Genomic DNA, 18,653 nt, shown 5'->3' with positions numbered 1-18,653 from the left:
ACAGTAAGAAGTAAACGTTAAGTAGGTTATTTGATTTATAATTAATCATATACGCACTTATTACATCTGTAGTACAGCCCGAAATTAAGTTATACATACAGCGATAAAGTATACTTGTAACGAAAATTTTAACGAAACACTATTTACACTCCGCTGTGCTCATCTGTCGGTCTTACTGATTGTCCTCCAGCGTTGCTAACATTCATATGTGGAACTCTGTTATGTAAACTTACAACGTTGCTTTGATATATAAATAAGAAGCAATACAAAATGATTTTCTATCCCAGGAATTCTTAATATTTGCCGTTTAAATCAAAAGTGCCAATAACTAGTGCAGTGCCAGCAATAGTACAGTTTACCCTACAAGCAAAATTACCTGCTTATTTAAAATACGACAGAACTTTCCCTCGAACCTAACAGTTCCGTATAACGTTGCACTTCTCGGCCCATCTCTTTTAATCTAGGCATTGCTCTCTAATGGGATTATGGTTGGAAAGTTTTGATCGAAATTGAAAGGCTCGCGAAATTACAGACAGAAATTTGGTTCTCTCGCAAATACGATCAAAGACTTCCGAGCGGAATGGAAAAGGTTTCAATAGCATTCTGGCCATCGGCCGTTTCCTTTCAGGAATTACGAGCGGAATTACGACCGTGAGAGATGGCGGTAATACAACCGGTTATGTATTTCAGTTTTGATCTCGGCTCCTTGATGTATGAAGACACAATGAAATCAATCTTACACTCGAATCCAGCGCGCTTCTGCAATTTATGATTCCGTGTTTCCCAACTCGGAATTGCGCTGTAATTCCTTTCAGCAACAGCGACGCTAACGTAATTTGAAATGTCACCGTTCCTCCCCAGTGCAATTCGCAAAAATTCAATCACGCGCATTTGTATTTAGTTGTTCACAATTATTTAACATGCTCGCGCGTCACGTACGCGTGACGATCACCGTTTTATATAATATATACGCACGAAGAGAATCAAATTAATTTTGTGCGCGTCGTTATAAGCAATCCCTGCAGAAAAATATTGTTTTAATACAGATTGTTTCCAGCTGCAAAGCAAACTCGTACCTGACGCTGCGTGATGATGTAATTTCGTATGCAATTCGAATCTTGTAATGGTCGATGTTAATGCGGTATGCTTATCGCGATCAATATTAATGCGTCTGCACCGCACGGTGGAATCGTAGTACATTTGAATGATCTTCAAAATTTGAAACTCGCTGGAAATAGGATAATACGTCCTCGAGAACGGTGAAGCATTACATAATGAGATCCTTCAGCAGCAACTGTCCAATTTGTTTTCCTTATGAATTTAACAACACGCCGCTCGCCGAGTTTCTCTTCAGTGTTCCGTTCTTCGGAGAACCGTTATCAATATACAGAAAGTATTCTGCAGATTATGTGCATTTAGTATAAAAATGGCCAGACGAAACGATAAAAACTGAAGAGAGAAGAACTTGACCGAAAATACTTATTCTACTGTTGAATTATTGGGTTGGAAAGAAAGTAATTTTAGTATTTTAAGGCGAAATGTGTGTGTGTGTATGTGTGGAGCCCAATCTTTTTATTCGAGCAATTAACTTTAATAAATAAGATATTTTCCATTTTGTTCGATGATATTTTATTGATTACAGTTCATCGCTTGAATAAAAAGAATTGGGTTTTACTTCACCTTAAAAAAATACCGAAATTACTTTCTTGCCAACCCGTTTCTCTATTATTTGGTCATTCGCTAAGCATATTACGTCGGATATGATTAATTAGAAGCGTTCATGAAGCTAGTCATCGTATGTCTATCCGCGGTCGTAATTATAAACTTCTTGTGTAACTACTTGTTGTTTGCTCGTTACAAGCACACTGAACGGCGTCTGATTTATCTGTGAACTTGTGAATGTCGTTATTAACTGTCCTTTTGCGTGTTATCCATTTTCATGCTCCATCTAGGCCACTGAGAGATACAAATATCTTTTACACCTCGCTGTACGTATCAGATTTCAGCCGCATCTCTGATCCTACTTGTGACACTGCAATATCGAAGTTCATTTTCCATATATATAATTAGTTGCATTCAATAATCGGCGTTAATTCTTACTACCGCTTTACTCGTAATTCGTCGATTCACTGGTTCATCGATTGGTTTGAGTCATTTTTATATTTTGCTCGTTTTAATCATCACGTGCAATATTCCGTTGAGGCTATTCACCGTTTCATGCTGTTACACAGGCGCTATTTTTGCAAGTGACTAGACAACGATTTACCGACGTCTTTTTGTGCCGCGGGTTTAGAAGTTTCTGTTACGTCCACCCCGTTTCTGTAGCGTCCGATAAGAACAGTTGATAATTACTTGCTCTTGGTCAAGCCGATTATAAGCTTTGCCAGGCCAAACACCGGGTATGAAAGAAAGCCATTTAACTGAGACTTCAACCGTAGTCGTTATTTTCATGTATTTCGATTACAATTTGTCTGAAGTTAAATAGTAGACCTTTGATTTTTCTAGTCTTACGTTTCATTTGAATTTTGTGCATAATTCCAATAAGATTGTAAGCATCCTTGGCACATATAGAAATTATTTTCATGAAAGTTAACATTTTTGAAGGACACAGTCGAAATTATAAATTTTTATGGTCAATGTAGTACGCAAGATAGACTGGTTTATTTGTTCTCATTTATGTAAACAACGCTTGCGTTCACAAGAATTCTGCTAAATTGGTAAAATATAACTCTGCATTATTTTCACAAGATAAGCAGCGGAGGTGCGAAATGTTCGAATATCGGGTGGCTCAAGCCGCTCAAAACGCTCGAGCGAGCTCAAGTACTTACATTCAAGCATCGAGCTGTCCCTGTCGACGCGAGCGGGGCTTCAGTTCAAACTGCTTGAACTTGTCAAGCTTGAACCTCAAATGCTTCAAGGCACGTCTTTACCCGAGTCGTCGGTGGAGGTTTAAACCTAACTAACTTTCATTGCACATTTTGCAAGCTTCCTTGTCATTTCGACAATCATAAAATTAAAGAAACTGGTCAGATCAGCCCAAAAGATTTTAACGTGTAATGACTGGGGTGTGCGAGATTTATCCGACTTTAGAATACTGCCCATTTGCCAGGCAAAGCTTATTCGAATTAAACCATTAGCTTCTTAAAAAGAATTCCATAGCACGTTTAAAACTGTAATCCTTCATTGAATAACGAGTCGAAACGGCAACGGAAGCAGGTTGGAAGTATTTTCCTCGATCGAGTTATTCCGTTAGGCACATTAAAGGGCGTCGAACGTTCACAAAGATTTAATGCGGAGGAAGCGGGCACAACGGCGAGAGTGCAATTGAATTCTCACGATAAGTGTATTGAGGCAGCGTCGAGTCGTGTTCATATGCGGTGAATGTTTTTCAAATCTTTTTTCCCGCCACTTGCGCGCAGCCATTGGCCGTTCACCTTCTCCTTTTTCTACCCTGTTCCTCCCTGCGAGAGCATTTTACTCTTATTCCTTTATATTTACCTTTTTCCTTCCGGCCCGCGTTTTCCTATTTTATTTCTGCCCGCCCCTTTTCTTTCGTCGGTTCCTCACTTCTTTATTCCTTCCCATCGCGTCTGCTGTTTCTCCTCTTCCTATTTACAATCCGTTTGTGCGGCGATGCTCACTTTCTCTATTTTATGATCGAGACGTGAAAAAATGAGTCGAAAAGAAAGAATAAACGAGTTCAGAGAGCCGGCGGGTTCCGTATAATATGCAAGAAGTAAAATAATTCTATATAAATAAAAAAAGATTTTCTATATAGCATGTTTTGCATACGAAGCTTCCTTTTCGAGAAAATCGCTATTAGATGGCAATCGTCGGGCGCGTCTGATCATGGCCAACCAATTCCACTTCCTGCGTATACTAGTCTCCCACTCAAGGAAACTACTTCTCAAAAATGAGGCATTAAAGTGTCTTTCTTGTTTTCTGTCTGTATAAATTTTTCATAAGGAAAATCCAAGTTTTCGATGAAGAAATACCGGCTCTTTAGCTGGTTGTTCCATTCCGTTTACGTAATTATCGTCCTTTTTCCTTGACCCTTCTCTGCCCCTCTGACAGTTCCTTTCCAGTTCTTCTGTTTCTTCGCTTTCTTCTTCTTTCATCGTATCTCCTGTTTCCCTCTCCTCTAATTCATAAACCCTATCTCCTTTTAGCTTGAGGTATCTCGTCCCATTTTCTGATCCAGCAAACCCTCTTCTGCTTCTTGGGCGACGCTCACTTTCTCCATTTTAATGCGCGTTTCATTCTGGTGGCGATTGTTCTCCCATTCCGTTTGTGTGCCACTACAGTCCTCTCTTTCCTAGACCCTTCTCCGTCCCTTCAGCAGTTCTTTCCCCAGCGGATGATGCACAATTTCAAAAGCTGCAACAGACCGTGGTACAGATAAGCTAATGTCATTCTACCCTCTGTGCGACCATCAGTGTGAAAAGCCTTCTCTCCTGTTTCGTGTTTATGCGAGTCTGTAAAAAAAAGAAAGAGGAAAAAAGGGTCAGCTAGCTAAAGACAGCCGCGCACACGGATTCGTGCAACGCCTGGCCGTAACGCACATCGAATATTATTCTTCCATTTTTTATCGCGCGTGTTTTTTGCCTCTCGCCGCACTCGCCGATCTTTGATATCATTGTTTACGATCGGTTGTTTTCCCGCCCTGAATTTCGGACAAGCGGGACCCATAAACCTTTTTGCTACCCGTGTTGCTTTTATTCCGCTTCAAGTTTCCTCGTGTCATTACCCAACCGGAAACTGGAGTAGGCAGCAACATATAGATTCGACGCCGGGATAAAATTTTATTGTTATGTCCTTCAAAAGCAACCGACTTCAACCATTTTTTTACGATCCCGTCCGAATGACCCTTAAATTTCTCGCCATTCTCGAGCGTTCCATTTAGCTGGCTACACGGCCGCACAAAAGTTTACCGTTTCCTCCGATATTAGCCGTTTACGACGGAAGGAAAAATATTATACGGCATGTTCCGTTTTACACGATGGATACGTTCCTCAAGAACAACCGTGAACAAATTCTAGCCTGCTTTTATAGTACTTTTACACTAAACCTATCACGAGGGGCCAAATGACCCATTTTAGAGTTTTCATTTCACGATTATTGAGATTGTAAAGGTGTTTTCATGGGAATTGATTGAATACATTTTTTGACTGCAGTAAATAAAAATCTTGTTATTTTTATAGTACCAATACACATTAGTCACTTTTGATGGTCGGTAGGTTAAGTGTTAATTAACACACTTACAAACATCGAGATTTTCTAAATGAAAGAAGACAGAACATGAAGTGAAATTAATCTCTAAGGCAAATAGCCGCAAAATAAGCATCAAAGTCCATCAACAAACGTAGAAAATGTTAAGTCGACTGGGTGTATATTGTTATTTGTGTTTCTTATTTTCGCGAGTAATTTGATTGTTCTTCTTTGATGCGCACATTTTGAGCGGCTTTACGGATTATGGGATTTTCCTGTTTAAAATTATTATTTTGTTTTACGATGGCAATGCCACTTCATCTTCTCATGAGACAATTTGCGTTTATGTAATTCACAATAGCCAGATAATCCTCATTAAGCAGAATAGTATGTAGTTTTCGTGAATTTTGGATGGGAATGTTTTCCACGGAAAAGTTCAAATTCGACACGTGTCGTATTTTATTTCAATTATATATTTCATTCCAGTTTGTTGTAAATCACATAAAACATTTTTATAAAGATCCGCTGTCTACATATTAATGTGTATGCTCACTTTGAATTTACAGATTAAATATCACCCCACATTTATAATATAAAACCCATATTTATCGATAACTGCAACACAATAAACATTTATTATCTCTGTCAATATTAATTCACGAACAAGTTTAAACGTTTAATGAGATACTGGGCGATAATTTATACAAATCAGTCGATATTTCGATGTATGTAAAAGAATCGTGGTGCTGTTACAATTAATATTTTGTAGCATAATAAAACAAAAATTACAAAATGTATTCTTTAATTTTCCATCAAGTTTTATCGTCCAATAATATAATTTTATTATTTGAAAGTTGTGATGAATTCTGATAGTAACATTGTTCATGCAATTCCCCCAATTAAGGGAGAAAAAGAACGGAAGGTAGCATCGCATCAGATTAAATTTACATTTTTAATTAAATATCCTGTCATGTAACACAATTGTATGTAACACGGTAAAGTTAAAACGGAATTTTTAACGCGAAATCGGAAACATACACATACTCAATTAAATTTCATAATTCCTTCTGCGTTCTTCCGCGTGGAAGCTGCAAGTTTCAACGCGCTTCATACGAAATGTAATAAAAAGGTGGCTGATAAATTAAATGTACGACGAAATATCCGATAACCGGTATACCGTGCATGTATGTACACATAACTGCGTATACAGGATGTATACATTCACATATCTGTATAGGATGTACATGTATAGCTTCTCGATAATTGAATGTAATGAAGAGAGTTGTTGCGTATGTCTGTTTCAGCGGCTTCAAGGAGTATTTGGATTGTTCGCACCACACGGCTCGTCGACATTGTGGCGATGACACAGCTCAATTTACAAAGGAGTTCCTTGACAGAGTGTCAGGCTCGCTGTTAGGGGTAAATATTTGCTAGCCTTTGTTGGGGAGACTGTGCTGTTACCATTATGAGATACCTGTACTCATGTAATACTACAAACTGTCCGTTTTATATTTTAGAATATCCACCTTGTCCTACAATTTTCAAGCTCTCGAAAAATCATAAGCCTCTTTCCATCATGCATGCGTAACGGCTTATATAATCGTAACTAATTCCAAGACCCAGGAACCACTTAGGAATCTCTTCCTTCCTCCAACAATTTAATAAGAAAATTGACATCGTCTAATTCCTTTAGCTTTTCTTCTAACAGATCGATTCAAATCTTCTAACCCTTTGCACTCGGAGCTATTTCAACTGGAAAATTGAACATTTCTTCCGATCCAGAACATTTCCGTTCTCCACGATTTTTTAAATTTGGGGGATATGAAATTGATATAACACCTCGTGCAATACTTAAGGGGGTAGACTCGCGTTTCCAGGATTGCAAGTGTGTCAAAAGCGCCAGACAAAAGATCAATCTAGACCGCAATCGCCCTCGAAAGTCCTGTTTTTACGTTTACGAGGCGTGATTTGCATTATTCGGAAGCATAACGCCGCGCACGTAGCTATTTTCATAAAGCTGCGACAGCGGCATGCTGCCGAATAATGCAAATTACGCCTCGTAAACGTAAAAATAGGACTTCTGAGTGCGATCGCGGCCCAGATTGATCGTTTACCTAGCGCTTTTGACTACTGAAAAACGCCATCTTTGCATTATCGAGAAAGGCTTCCCCCTTAAGTGTTTATTGGCACAATTTTTAGTGGTGCCACTTGAGTCCTAAGGGTTAACCTGTCTGCCGCCTCATCCACTAATCGGTTACGGGATTAACGAAAAACTTGATTAGATTTCTTGGAGCTTCCGCATGCGCTGGCGCTTGGCATGTCAATCAGCCGCTTGAGGACGTTAGGTAACGAGGCGATGACGTGATTTGGTTACAGACGTACTGCAAGCCGTTCACGGAGAAGGTGTGCGGGATTGGCAGTGGCGCCAGCATCTCCAGGATACTGACAGCGGTACCTGTGGCGTTGGTTCTGCTCGCGAGGTACTTCACGTAAGTGGTTAAGCACCACTCGTAGCCGGAAAAAGGGAACGATTTCCGTACACCACGAGCGCCGTGCTGAAACCAGGGGCCCTCCGTTCGTTCTCTGCTTCAGATTCGCCAGCGTATATAGTTTTGTTTTATTTTCCGAAGAGGAACCAGCGAGAGAAAAAGAGCTTGCTCGCCCCAGCCACACATACACACAACACACATACACGCGGGGCGCGAGCCAAGCGCATCGAGTATCGAGAGGAACGGAGGAGGAGGATCACGATGATAGAAGAAAAGAGGAAAGGAGACGAAGAAAAGTCGGAGGTAGCCAAGCTCTACAGAATCGAGGAAGGACGATCAAAGCAACGACACTGCGAGGAAAGACGAAAGTTTGCAACTTCTCTCCCCTCTGCACTCGTGCGGCAAGTGTTTCTCTTTGACGCCGGAGCTCGAGCTTCCTCGGAAACAAAGAGGGGAGAACGTGCTTTCAGACACACCGCGGAGAGCTTAATCGGCCAATTGAAAGACACGTGTCCGTTCAACTGTTCGTCGTTCGGTCTGGATATTTGGATACCTGGACGGACCAAGTGTGTGTCGGGAATAAGAAATTACCACGTTCAACTGTTTTCGACAACTGTCGCGCCTCGGTTACGTTTCCCTCTACTTCGACGAATAACTTGTTCTAATCCGAACACTCTGAGGAACACCTGGACTTTGTACAATTTCGTTGAACGCCGCAACGAAACGGTCGAATCAACGACGTGCGTTCTACTCTCATACGAGGACGTTCGAATACCGGAATATCGATTATTTTCCAGTTCCAGATAGTTTTCCCCTCGTGGCCGAACGAGGTAGGAATGATTACCTCGTGTGTGCACGATACGGCACGACCAGAAGAAGACCTATGAATACTGAAGGCGGTCGTTGCCCGAAGAAAAAAGAAAGACCGTAAGAAAGTCGTCGACTATTCTACGCTTTTCGTTTCTACCTTGCCCTGGAACGCTGAGTCTCCTGTTTTTTCGAGCAACGTGGAACCGTACAGGATCTGAATATTTCAGGGACCGCGGAAATTCCGAGCGACTCTACTTCCTGGAAATGTTCGACCGAAGAGCCGCGTCGTTCTCGTGCTGCCTTCGAATCTGCTTTTGAGTTTCGATTATTCGGAGAAGTCCTTCTTCTACCAGACAGGACTGCAACAGCAGGAAGAACGAGATGATGCTTGGTGAAATGGGATCGTTATCTTATCAGCCGACGACCACGCGGTTCCTCCAGCCCGCAAACGATGTATCTTCGCGAAGAACGCTCTCCATCTTGTCTTCCAACTGTTTTTGAAACTGAACCTGCTTTCGAGTTTCGATTATTCGGAAATGACTTTCTTTTAGGAAGAACGGGATGATGTTTGGTGAAATGGGATCGTTATCTTATCAGCCGACGATCACGCGATTCCTTCAGCCCGCAAACGAAGTGTCTCCACGAGCACTCTCCATCTTATCTCCCGATAATAGCGGTGACCCTTTTATAACGAACAATTCTGTCTTGGGGGAACGGTATTGAAAACGGTGTCAACGGAACACGAGAAACTCCTCAGAGTCCTACGGGAAGCTGAGAAGATGCGGCTTAGCAGGTCCGGAAGAGGTTCTCAAAGGAGTGAATGAAAGAAAGACTCCGCAGGCTATTCGATCGATGTAACACAACGAAACAGAGTCGGCTAAAGGCGAATCATCCGTACTATTTAATATACATCCAAGTGGCATTCTCAAGCGAACGTGAAGAACGTAAAACTCGAAAGTAGGAGGTTGTTTGGGATCCTTCATTGATTATGCAGTCGTCGAGCAAGCTCGGAATCAGATATCCAGGGAGTGGTGACAAGGGAATGATGGACGTGGGACCGTTTCCATGAAGACTGCGTTGTTAAAGCAAGATGCCAGAAAAAGTGTACCAACATCAAACCATCTGAAGATTACACTCAACTGTTAAGGGAAGTGTTAAAAACGAAGAACCAAGATGAAGACGACAGACAAATTGACCCTAAACAAACCAACAATTAGAATGGGCGATTGTTTCATGAGTAAATACGTTCGGGCTAGATCTGATACGAAAATTCTCGGAGCGCAAGTCACCATTGTCTCCGAGTTTTGCCTTTCCGAAACTGCCAAGGATCTGGAGCCGACGTGCGATGGACGGCCGGCGAAGGGGCAAACAATAACTGGAAGTATAGTGGGCCGACTGGCGAGTCGATACGTTATTTTGTCGCGTTGGAGGATGACCGATGGGGGCCGGGGCTAGTGCGATCAATCGTTCTCAGCTGGGTCGTGGAGAATATCGCGAGAAACGTGTCAGCATGAAGAGGAATTGTCGTCGTTCGCCATGCAGAAGAGTATATCGCTCTCGCGGCGCAAGCGAACTGGAAGGAAGCAAAAAGAGAAGCCCTGGACCAGGCCATGACAAGGCGAGGGGACGATGTTCTTCCGGTACGTGCTTCTACACGGTTATCTGCGCGGGCACGAGCCGGATAACGGGCCGAAGAGCCGATTCTCCTCTTGAAAAGGAATCGCTTCCAGCGCGGTGGGTTAGTGGAAGTTTCATCGAAATTCTGAGAGCCAAATGCGTCCCCGCGAGATCCTCGAACTGCTTATCGAAAGTGTTTTGTAAGCGTACCGTATGCCAAGTTCTGAAGACGAGCGTTTACACGAACTCGTGCTCTTCCATTGCTGCGATGCGATACTGAGGCTTCGCATGAGTACGCTGTCGTCGACGATGGCCAGGACAAGACGCTTCCTAAAAAGAATCTGTTAACGCTTCTTGCAGCTGGATCGCTTCGCGAATTCTTTAAAGATTAATGGGGTCGCACAAGAAACGAGAACGGATTGGACACGGTTCTTCTGACGACAACGGGGAATTGTTCGCCGCGTTCTTTGAAGCTACTTTGTTACACGTCGCGCTCCAACGAGGAAACAATTGATAAAGGATCGTGACACAGAAGAGAGCAATCGTCTGTCGGATCGGTTTCTTTGATAGGACTTCCGGTTGCGTTTTGGGAAACGCGTTTAATGATAGATACGGAAGATCTAGAACCAGAAGATCTGAGATTTGATGTCGGGTAGGAGAATCGTATTGCGATCAGGCCTTTTATTGTAAGCGGGAGGGAAGGATAGAATCGGAAAGGAAGAAAAACAGATTGCGAATACGTTTATTGTGAAAGATTATCGGTCTCCGTCGGCCTCTTGCCACCCACCAGCTGACGAACCGGCAAACACGACTGGAAGGGACGGAAACGGACACCGAAATAGGAAAGACGAGGAAATGGATCGAGTGTCAGCTGCTTCGACGGGGTTTGATTTGCGCGCACGTACCGTTTCCAGTTCGGCCCGGAACGCGCTCTAAATAGAAAACAGCGAATATCCGAGGAGGGCAGGTAAATCACTTTCGTGGCCTGATCGCGAGGCATATGTTACCCTCGCGGAAAACTCATGGTCGAACGGAGGTTTTGGACATTTCGAATACGTGTCGTTTCCAACTCGACTTCTGAAAAATAGAGGGGGCACGGGACTCTTGAACTCGCATTCGTGTGGCACAGTGGTCCACTAAGTATATTTTTTAAAAATTCAAGAGCCATACAAATTTCTGTTTTTTAGCCAAAAGATATATTAATCGTCATACTCGCAGAACATTTAAACATCTCTAATGATATCTTGAACTTCTAAAACATGATTCGAGACCACTGTGCACGGAAGACAAGGTCTTCTATGCTGATTACACTGTGAATCTGAACGAGAATTCAAATTTTTAAGAACCATTTGATATGTGGAGAGAAGATAAGTGAAAATTTGTTAATTCCATAAATGTTTTTCTTATGGAACAAGTGGAAAAGGGTATTGATAAAATTTGGAGTTTGCTAAATTTTATACAGCAGTATTTGCTATGAATGTGTCAGACTGACAGTGTACAGTTTTGTCCGAGTTTTTTCATACGAAAGAAATAGTTGAAATTTTTAATTTTTCGATTTATGGGTTCGGGGGTGTGCAACCCCATTCTCTCTGAAGTGTTCGAAGGTTAATTGGAAAGCCAGTTCCAATTAAACGGCAACGTTATCGTGTAAGGTACATCGAGTGTCTTTATTTATTTATTTCCTTAAATTATTACTCTAAAATTGCTAGTCATTTTTAGGTTTCTCGTGTTCGCTTTCATTTATAGCCAGGGACGTGCGGGCGAGTAGGCGGACTCCCGAAAATATGATACTCGGACCATGTGTATATTTATAGACCCGGCATCGGGAAAAGTGCCCCCAACTGACGTCACAAGATAATTCAAAATGTCAGTCAGCGCTATCTAAAATAATAAGTAGACTGCGGATGTTTATATATACAATCTTCAATTTTTTTAGATAAATTTTGAGTAAGTGGAATAAAATAGAATCTTATCTTCCGAGATAGTAGCCCTTGCAGATCTGAAATAAATTAAAATCGTACTAAACTGGAGAGTAAAAATGAACAAGTAATAAAACAAAATATATATTACAATTGCAGTCTCCATAAACATTTATACAGAATAAGATAGAGCTCCTCTGACGTTTTAGCTTCACGGTGCTGCGACACTCCTCAACAGGCAATAGCATTTTTCCCATTACTGTCATGTCGTGGATAATTTAATCTTGGCTTCAAGGCAATTATCTGAATCCGGATCTATTAGTGTACCTGGTCCGGGTCAAGATGTTTGCAGGTAGTCGGATAGTTTCTCGATACGTTCGTACGTAGTCGTATACAGTGGCCGAAATTTCTATAAAGTCACTGTGTTTTGTGCCCGTGCGAAATCAATACGGGCCGGTTTATGTACTTCTTTAAGGCCTGGTTTACGTTGTATTTTTATCCAGAAGAATTCAAAAGTTGTTGCACACGTCTTGTTGTTACTGGGAGCTCCAATTCAGCTCGAAATTGTGCTGCATTTTTCCTTTCCTTGGCTGCAGACCTCATTAATATTGAATGTTGTCTCTTTGACTATTTTTTATTACTACCTTTAAGATGATTTTTTCCGTAATTTTCACGTAAATTGATATAATTATTAATCACAGTTGCGCGATTAGAGAAGCTCATATCTTTATAAGCATCGATTGATGCTTTTTCTTCACTTGTTAGTACTTTTCCTCTCGGCATTCTCATACACCTGAACCAAATTATAACAAACAGGATTTCTGTGAGTTCTAAAACTAATACTTTTAGAATATTCGCAGTTTTCCGTAGTTCTCTGCTCAGAATACAGAGAAACACTAAGTGACTTTATAGAAACTTCTGCACCACACAGAAGAAAATCAAAACAAACGTAAATAATAAATCAACAAAAATGGTGATATTTATAAAATATCTATGAAAAAGAAGATGACTTCATAGAAATTTCGGCCACTGTAGTTTCGGGACCCCGAAGAGAGACATAGGCAACCGGATACTTTCGAGACTCATCCCGCACGTCTCTGTTTGTAGCACATTCTTCATCCCAGGAAATTCGATGAACCAGTAACGTGTCGAATGGTTATTACCTCTTCAATGAAATTCCTCCGTTGCTTATTCTCTACGTACTAGCCCCCGAGATATATTCAGCGTCGATCACGATCAAAAGATCATCGAAGAACGAAGACACTTGTTGCCTCGTGTTCGTTTGATATAGAATATTAGGCGGTCGTGAATACGTCTGTCGACAGACATCCCACTGGATTATTGTTCCTTGATGCAGTAGCGTGAAATGTGTATACAAAGACCAGCTTTCACAGCGTATAATACGGATGAAGATTACTTGTTCAAGTCGCGTCCAATATGGCGCGGCAAATCGCGCGTTATCGAACATTCAATTAACTCGTACGAACGGTGCTTCATTATGTTTTATCTGTAAATATTTGCCAACGAACCAGCCGAGAATTATACAATCTCTGCGCTTTTATTAGTTCGATTATGTTCGATGAATCGGCGTTGGTATTCCGGCGGGTTCCCACTACAAAACGTTGTTTTTAACGCAGCGACGGGAACGACTGCAAATGACTGCAAAGCAGTAAATATTTTCGAGACTCAGCCGAGCGAATTTGTTTATCACATATGCAACTGCCACTGTACAGAAATTACTGATACGAAAACAATAATAAACACGTTCACGCGTAAAAGTCGATCGAGAAAAGTTGATGCAGAATATTGGAGTCTTTTCAAGGAGTTCCTTAAACATGACGATAAAATTCTTTGAAGTATTGAAACGAAGAAATTTTGAAACAATTGCAATTGAATATAATAATTGTATGTTTTAGATAAATCTTGGATCGACTGATTGAATTTCGCAGTCCACGGTTAACACGTTGAAAACATAATCAGAATAATATATTGGCTTGAAACGCGATCGGAAAAAATTATGAAGAACGGGTAAAGCTTTATCGCGCCACGTCAAACCGGAGGATATGAATTGTTTCGATTTCGCGCAGTTTATTCTATTTGCGAGAGCAAAATCGCGCCACTATATCAAAAACAATGCAAAAACGAGGGGTATACACATTTCAAAAATACATTGTATGCTTAACCGTCAATCGAGCTTCCCGATAACGCGTCCGATTCCTCGTGGAAAGAAACGCAAATTCGATCATCTATCTCGCAGACGTCGAATGAATATTCGCGTGAACGTCCGTGTAACGGAGTCCAAAGCTTTAACACAATTAGTGTGAGAATCTTTTGTGTCCAAGTATTCGGAGTCAGTTTCTGGAATTTATACTTAATTTAATCTCGTATCTATTTATTGTTAACTTATTATCTCTGCCAACACTACCAGTTCGATTCTTTACTATGGATCAATCTAAATGATTTAGTTTGATTCCTACGCAAGATCAAATTATTAACACATTATCTACCGATAGTGAATTGTTAGTTGTATAACAATGCATCTCATACATCAATTAGTGTCGATGTGTCCCGGAAAAATCGAGCAACGCGTACGAAAGAAGCGTCTAGTTTTCGTACGGTGACGTTGCGTAGCTTTATCTTTGCGATAGCGAATAAATTGGCAAGCGTTGTGAAGTTTAAAGACGCAGAATTCAAGCTTCTTTTATACGCGATTTCAGAAGAATACTCATTTTCTCGTTGAATGTCCATTTTATCCAGTGCCGAACTATTTGTTTAGTTTTCGTTTCGATAAATAATTATTGTCAAAGTTTGTCAAGAGATTAAAATCTGATAAAAGTAGAAGTCACGTCCCCTCAATCTTACGAATCTTCCCTCTCGTTGCAGAAATTCGCATGCTCTTCCGCAGGCACAGCTATAAATTAGATCTCGGCAAAGTTCCCTGCTACCACAATTATTCCTAAAAGATGCCTCAAGGCTAATCATGACCGTCTCCTTCGAAAGATCACGTTGTTCCATTCCATTTTCTTGGTTAACTCCTTCAACTGCAATCCGACATCTTGTTTAGCTGCGGTATTCCCCTGATCATGTTCCCACGAGGCAGCAAATGGCCACCATTTGCTAGTGAAACAGAGGAGGTTTCAGACTTCAATCTTTCCTCTCTGGAGTACCTCTTGGCAGTTCGTATTCTTGTATAACGATTAAAATGAACAGGCAAAATCTTTGTGGATAATATATACTTCCTGCAGCAACTGCGATAATTTCTTTAATAATTTTAATAGCTTGGCAGTGTTGACATAAATGTAAGAAGGATGCAATCAAGGACCTCCTCACTAAAATACATTTTCCTTGAAAATTGTTCGATTCCACTGCGAAACACTGAAGCCTTCCAATTTTCAATGTATGTAGCACATTTATTCACGGTGATTTAAATGTAAATCATACTTTTTCCCAAAATACGTAGCTATTTATCGATGTTGCACAAGTTTGATTTAACCATCACATCAAGTTTCATTGTGAATAAATGTTCAAGCATAAATTCAGCATTGTTGGTCAGTGTGCATGGGTGCAGGACACCCGTAGAAAATGAGTATTCGTGTTTAACCATACCAGAGTCATCGAGACCGATGATCGCGCGCACGTGTGGCAAAGAGTTACCGCAAAGTTCGCGTTCGAAATTTGCATTTCGCATTCGGATTGACGCTCGTACGGACATCCGCCAAAGAGACGAGGCTCATCCGACTATAAACAATTTTCCGCTATCACACTTTTTCTACGATGCAGCTTTTCCCGGCACGCGTGCTCGAGGAAGCGAGCGTCGTCTGTACAACGGACTTCGTGCTCCGTAGGATAATGCGGATATATTCGTTGAACGTCTACGCGCCGTCGAAAGTCTGAAATTGTTGAAAAGTTTCGGAGGATCGAGGGCGTGCATATATCCCAGAAACTTGAATTACAGTCTCGATACTGCGAAGTTGAAAGTGGCTCCACCGAAAAGTTCGCCCGCTAGCTGATTTACTCGGGTCTTGTCACAGACATGTATTTAATCATTCGTAGTCCTGTATGTATAGTAGCGATCTAGATAGCGCCGAGATGGATCGTTCGAGCGATCCATCCATGTAATATTAATTAATGTGCGGCCGACGCTGATTTTTCAGCGAGCATCACCTTTTGTTTTGCGGGAATCCGTCGCCGGCGCACCTTTTGTTCGGAGAACGACTAATTTCACTGTGTATTGTCACAGGACTGCCAATTTTGCGCGTTCGTAGCCAATTTCGAGGAGTCGGAGACGGTGGAAACATTTAGAAGAATGTTCGTTCAAAGTTTAAGTCGATTTTGAGTTAAACGTTAGAAAATTCGCAGTCTACTTATCACTTTGTCGGTGTCGTGTTTCATCGTTTGACCCTCGGAGAACAAATATTCGCGTTTCTGTTGATCCATCGAGTGGGAAGTATTTTAAATTGTTATTCTGCTCTCCTTATTCCAGCCAGGATGGAGGAAGTCAGTTAATACAGTAGAACCTCGCTCGTTGCACGAAACGGGACCGAAAAACGTGGCTACGAATTTCTACGAAATAATCCCCACCACGTGTTCCAACGAACGAGGCTCTACTGTACTCTTTGAAAACGTAGTTCAACCCTCTTACGTTCTTCAGAAATAGTTGTACAGAAGACCATTTAATTTTCATCGGAAACTTTCGTTTGTCCAAGTGTTTGATTCGGAATTTGATATTTCGAACGAACATGCGGATCGGAAGGTTTTCGGTGTCGAAAAATAAAAGAGCGTACGAAGACATACTCGGAAGGATTGCTACGAATAATAAAAAGGTTAAAAATGCCCGCTCTCCGAGGGTTCATGAATTATGTCGTTACATGATCGTAATTCGCGAGCAGAGGAAGGTGACTGCGCGGCTGTGAAAGTGATAGAGTATGATGGAAATGTCAATTGTAGCGGAGAGAAATTCGGAGTTCGCAAAAAGTATTATTGTTCAGCATTAAGGGAAACGCGAGGTGCATATTGTACATTGCAAGAAGAATTCTGTTTAATTTGATTTGGATCGCTGCGATTCGATGAAACAACGGATTCGGTTCAAAAAATTGAATTTTTTCCACTTGCCGCATCTTTCTCGCGAGCCGTCAAAAGGTTTCGGATATTTCCGCTAGCGCGCCTTTAACCACGTTCTAACTGTGTCGCGTATTCTACGGACACACGTTGCACTGTTGCGGATTTAAACGGAATCGATGGATGTACAACGTTATGCAAATGTTGTGTTACACAAAAGATTAAATCTGTACAATAATTGAAGTGTAACATCTGTTTGGTAATAATGTTTTCGCATGAAAGGGTTTGCAGTTATGTGACAGAGCAGATATATTTACAATCTATCGAGTTCGCAAATGGCCAACCATGCAGTTGCATTCCGCAACGAATACATAGTTGCATTCTGCGCATTGAGTATATGAATTATGTGTACACGTATATACAGACTTGTTGATAGACTTGTGACGCGCGCGCGCATCGGTGTGTGTATGCGATACGCATTCAATGTATATATCTATTTACGTTTGTATATAGCCAAAAGAGACGGTGAAAATGTGAGAGTAAGCTAGAGAGAGAGAGAGAGAGTAAATTGTGTTTGCGCGTAGTAGAATCGTGTGTGTATTTTTAACACCGAAAGGTATTATCGTTTGCAAAAGTCATTTGTACATTTTATTCACGCCGTTGTGTTTGAGTGGTAGAAATTGTATAGACGGAGAGAGAGAGAGAGAGAGAGAGAGAGAGAGAGAGAGAGAGAGAGAGAGAGAGAGAGAGATGAGAGAGAGTAAATATGGTAGGGAGATATTCTCTGTCGCTTCGTTCTCCCGGTTGCGATAGAGAAAGTGTATTTTCCTCAAAGGGAAATGAAATTAGTGGACGAGCTCGTTGGAATCCTTTTAACGCATCGGGGGATCGACGCGACATGATGCACATGCAAGAGAATATTTATTTATAATATCGTAGGAAGACGCCGTGTAAAATATTGTTCGCAGGCGGGAATGCCTGGTACTGAATGTAAGGTAACTTAATACATTCGCAATAAAAGTCGATTATTTTTCTTTAAACAGGTGACACACTTCTTTGCCTACCTTCTCGCGTAGGTATTCTATACGACCGAACTTGTTCCTCTCTCCTCTTCCATAATTCTCATTGTACATGCAATTTTAAGGGGTCGTTCCAAAGAAGTAGCTTCGATCTGCACATCCGTGGTAGTTTCACTTGCGAAAAAAATATTTGAAAGAATTGCAGACGTTCGAATATGCAAAAGAAAATCGTACATCAATTTTTAAGAAGTCGTTGCAAAAAAGTAGCTTCAATCTGCGCATCTGTGGTAGTTTCACTCACGAAAAAAATATTAGAAAGAATTGCAGACGTTCGAATTTGCAAAAATAAATCGTACATCAATTTTTAAGAAGTCGTTGCAAAGAAGTAGCTTCGATCTACGCATCTGTGGTAGTTTCACTCACGAAAAAGATATTAGAAAGAATTGCAGACGTTCGAATTTGTCATAAAAAATCGTGAATCAATTTTTAAGGAGTCGTGGTAAAGAACTAGCTTTTGGAAGTTTTTGGAGACG

At 41.2% G+C, this 18,653-nt stretch overlaps 1 protein-coding gene across 1 annotated transcript in view; it reads left to right on the top strand.

Annotated features, from left to right (window-relative positions):
• Positions 1-18,141, top strand: part of LOC143213065 (uncharacterized) — a 57,252-nt gene extending 39,111 nt beyond the window's left edge. Inside the window, exons 5-6 of the mRNA XM_076432560.1 lie at positions 6,513-6,627; positions 7,585-18,141. Coding sequence (XP_076288675.1) covers positions 6,513-6,627; positions 7,585-7,701 — 232 coding nt within the window. The 3' untranslated portion in view covers positions 7,702-18,141. The remainder of the gene's footprint in view (positions 1-6,512; positions 6,628-7,584) is intronic.
• The last annotated feature ends 512 nt before the right edge of the window (positions 18,142-18,653 follow it).

The sequence above is a fragment of the Lasioglossum baleicum genome, chromosome 10 (genome assembly GCF_051020765.1).
Source record: "Lasioglossum baleicum chromosome 10, iyLasBale1, whole genome shotgun sequence".
Taxonomy (NCBI): domain Eukaryota; kingdom Metazoa; phylum Arthropoda; class Insecta; order Hymenoptera; family Halictidae; genus Lasioglossum; species Lasioglossum baleicum.
The sequence above is the reverse complement of the archived record's forward strand: the minus strand, read 5'-3'. Positions and strand labels throughout refer to the sequence as shown.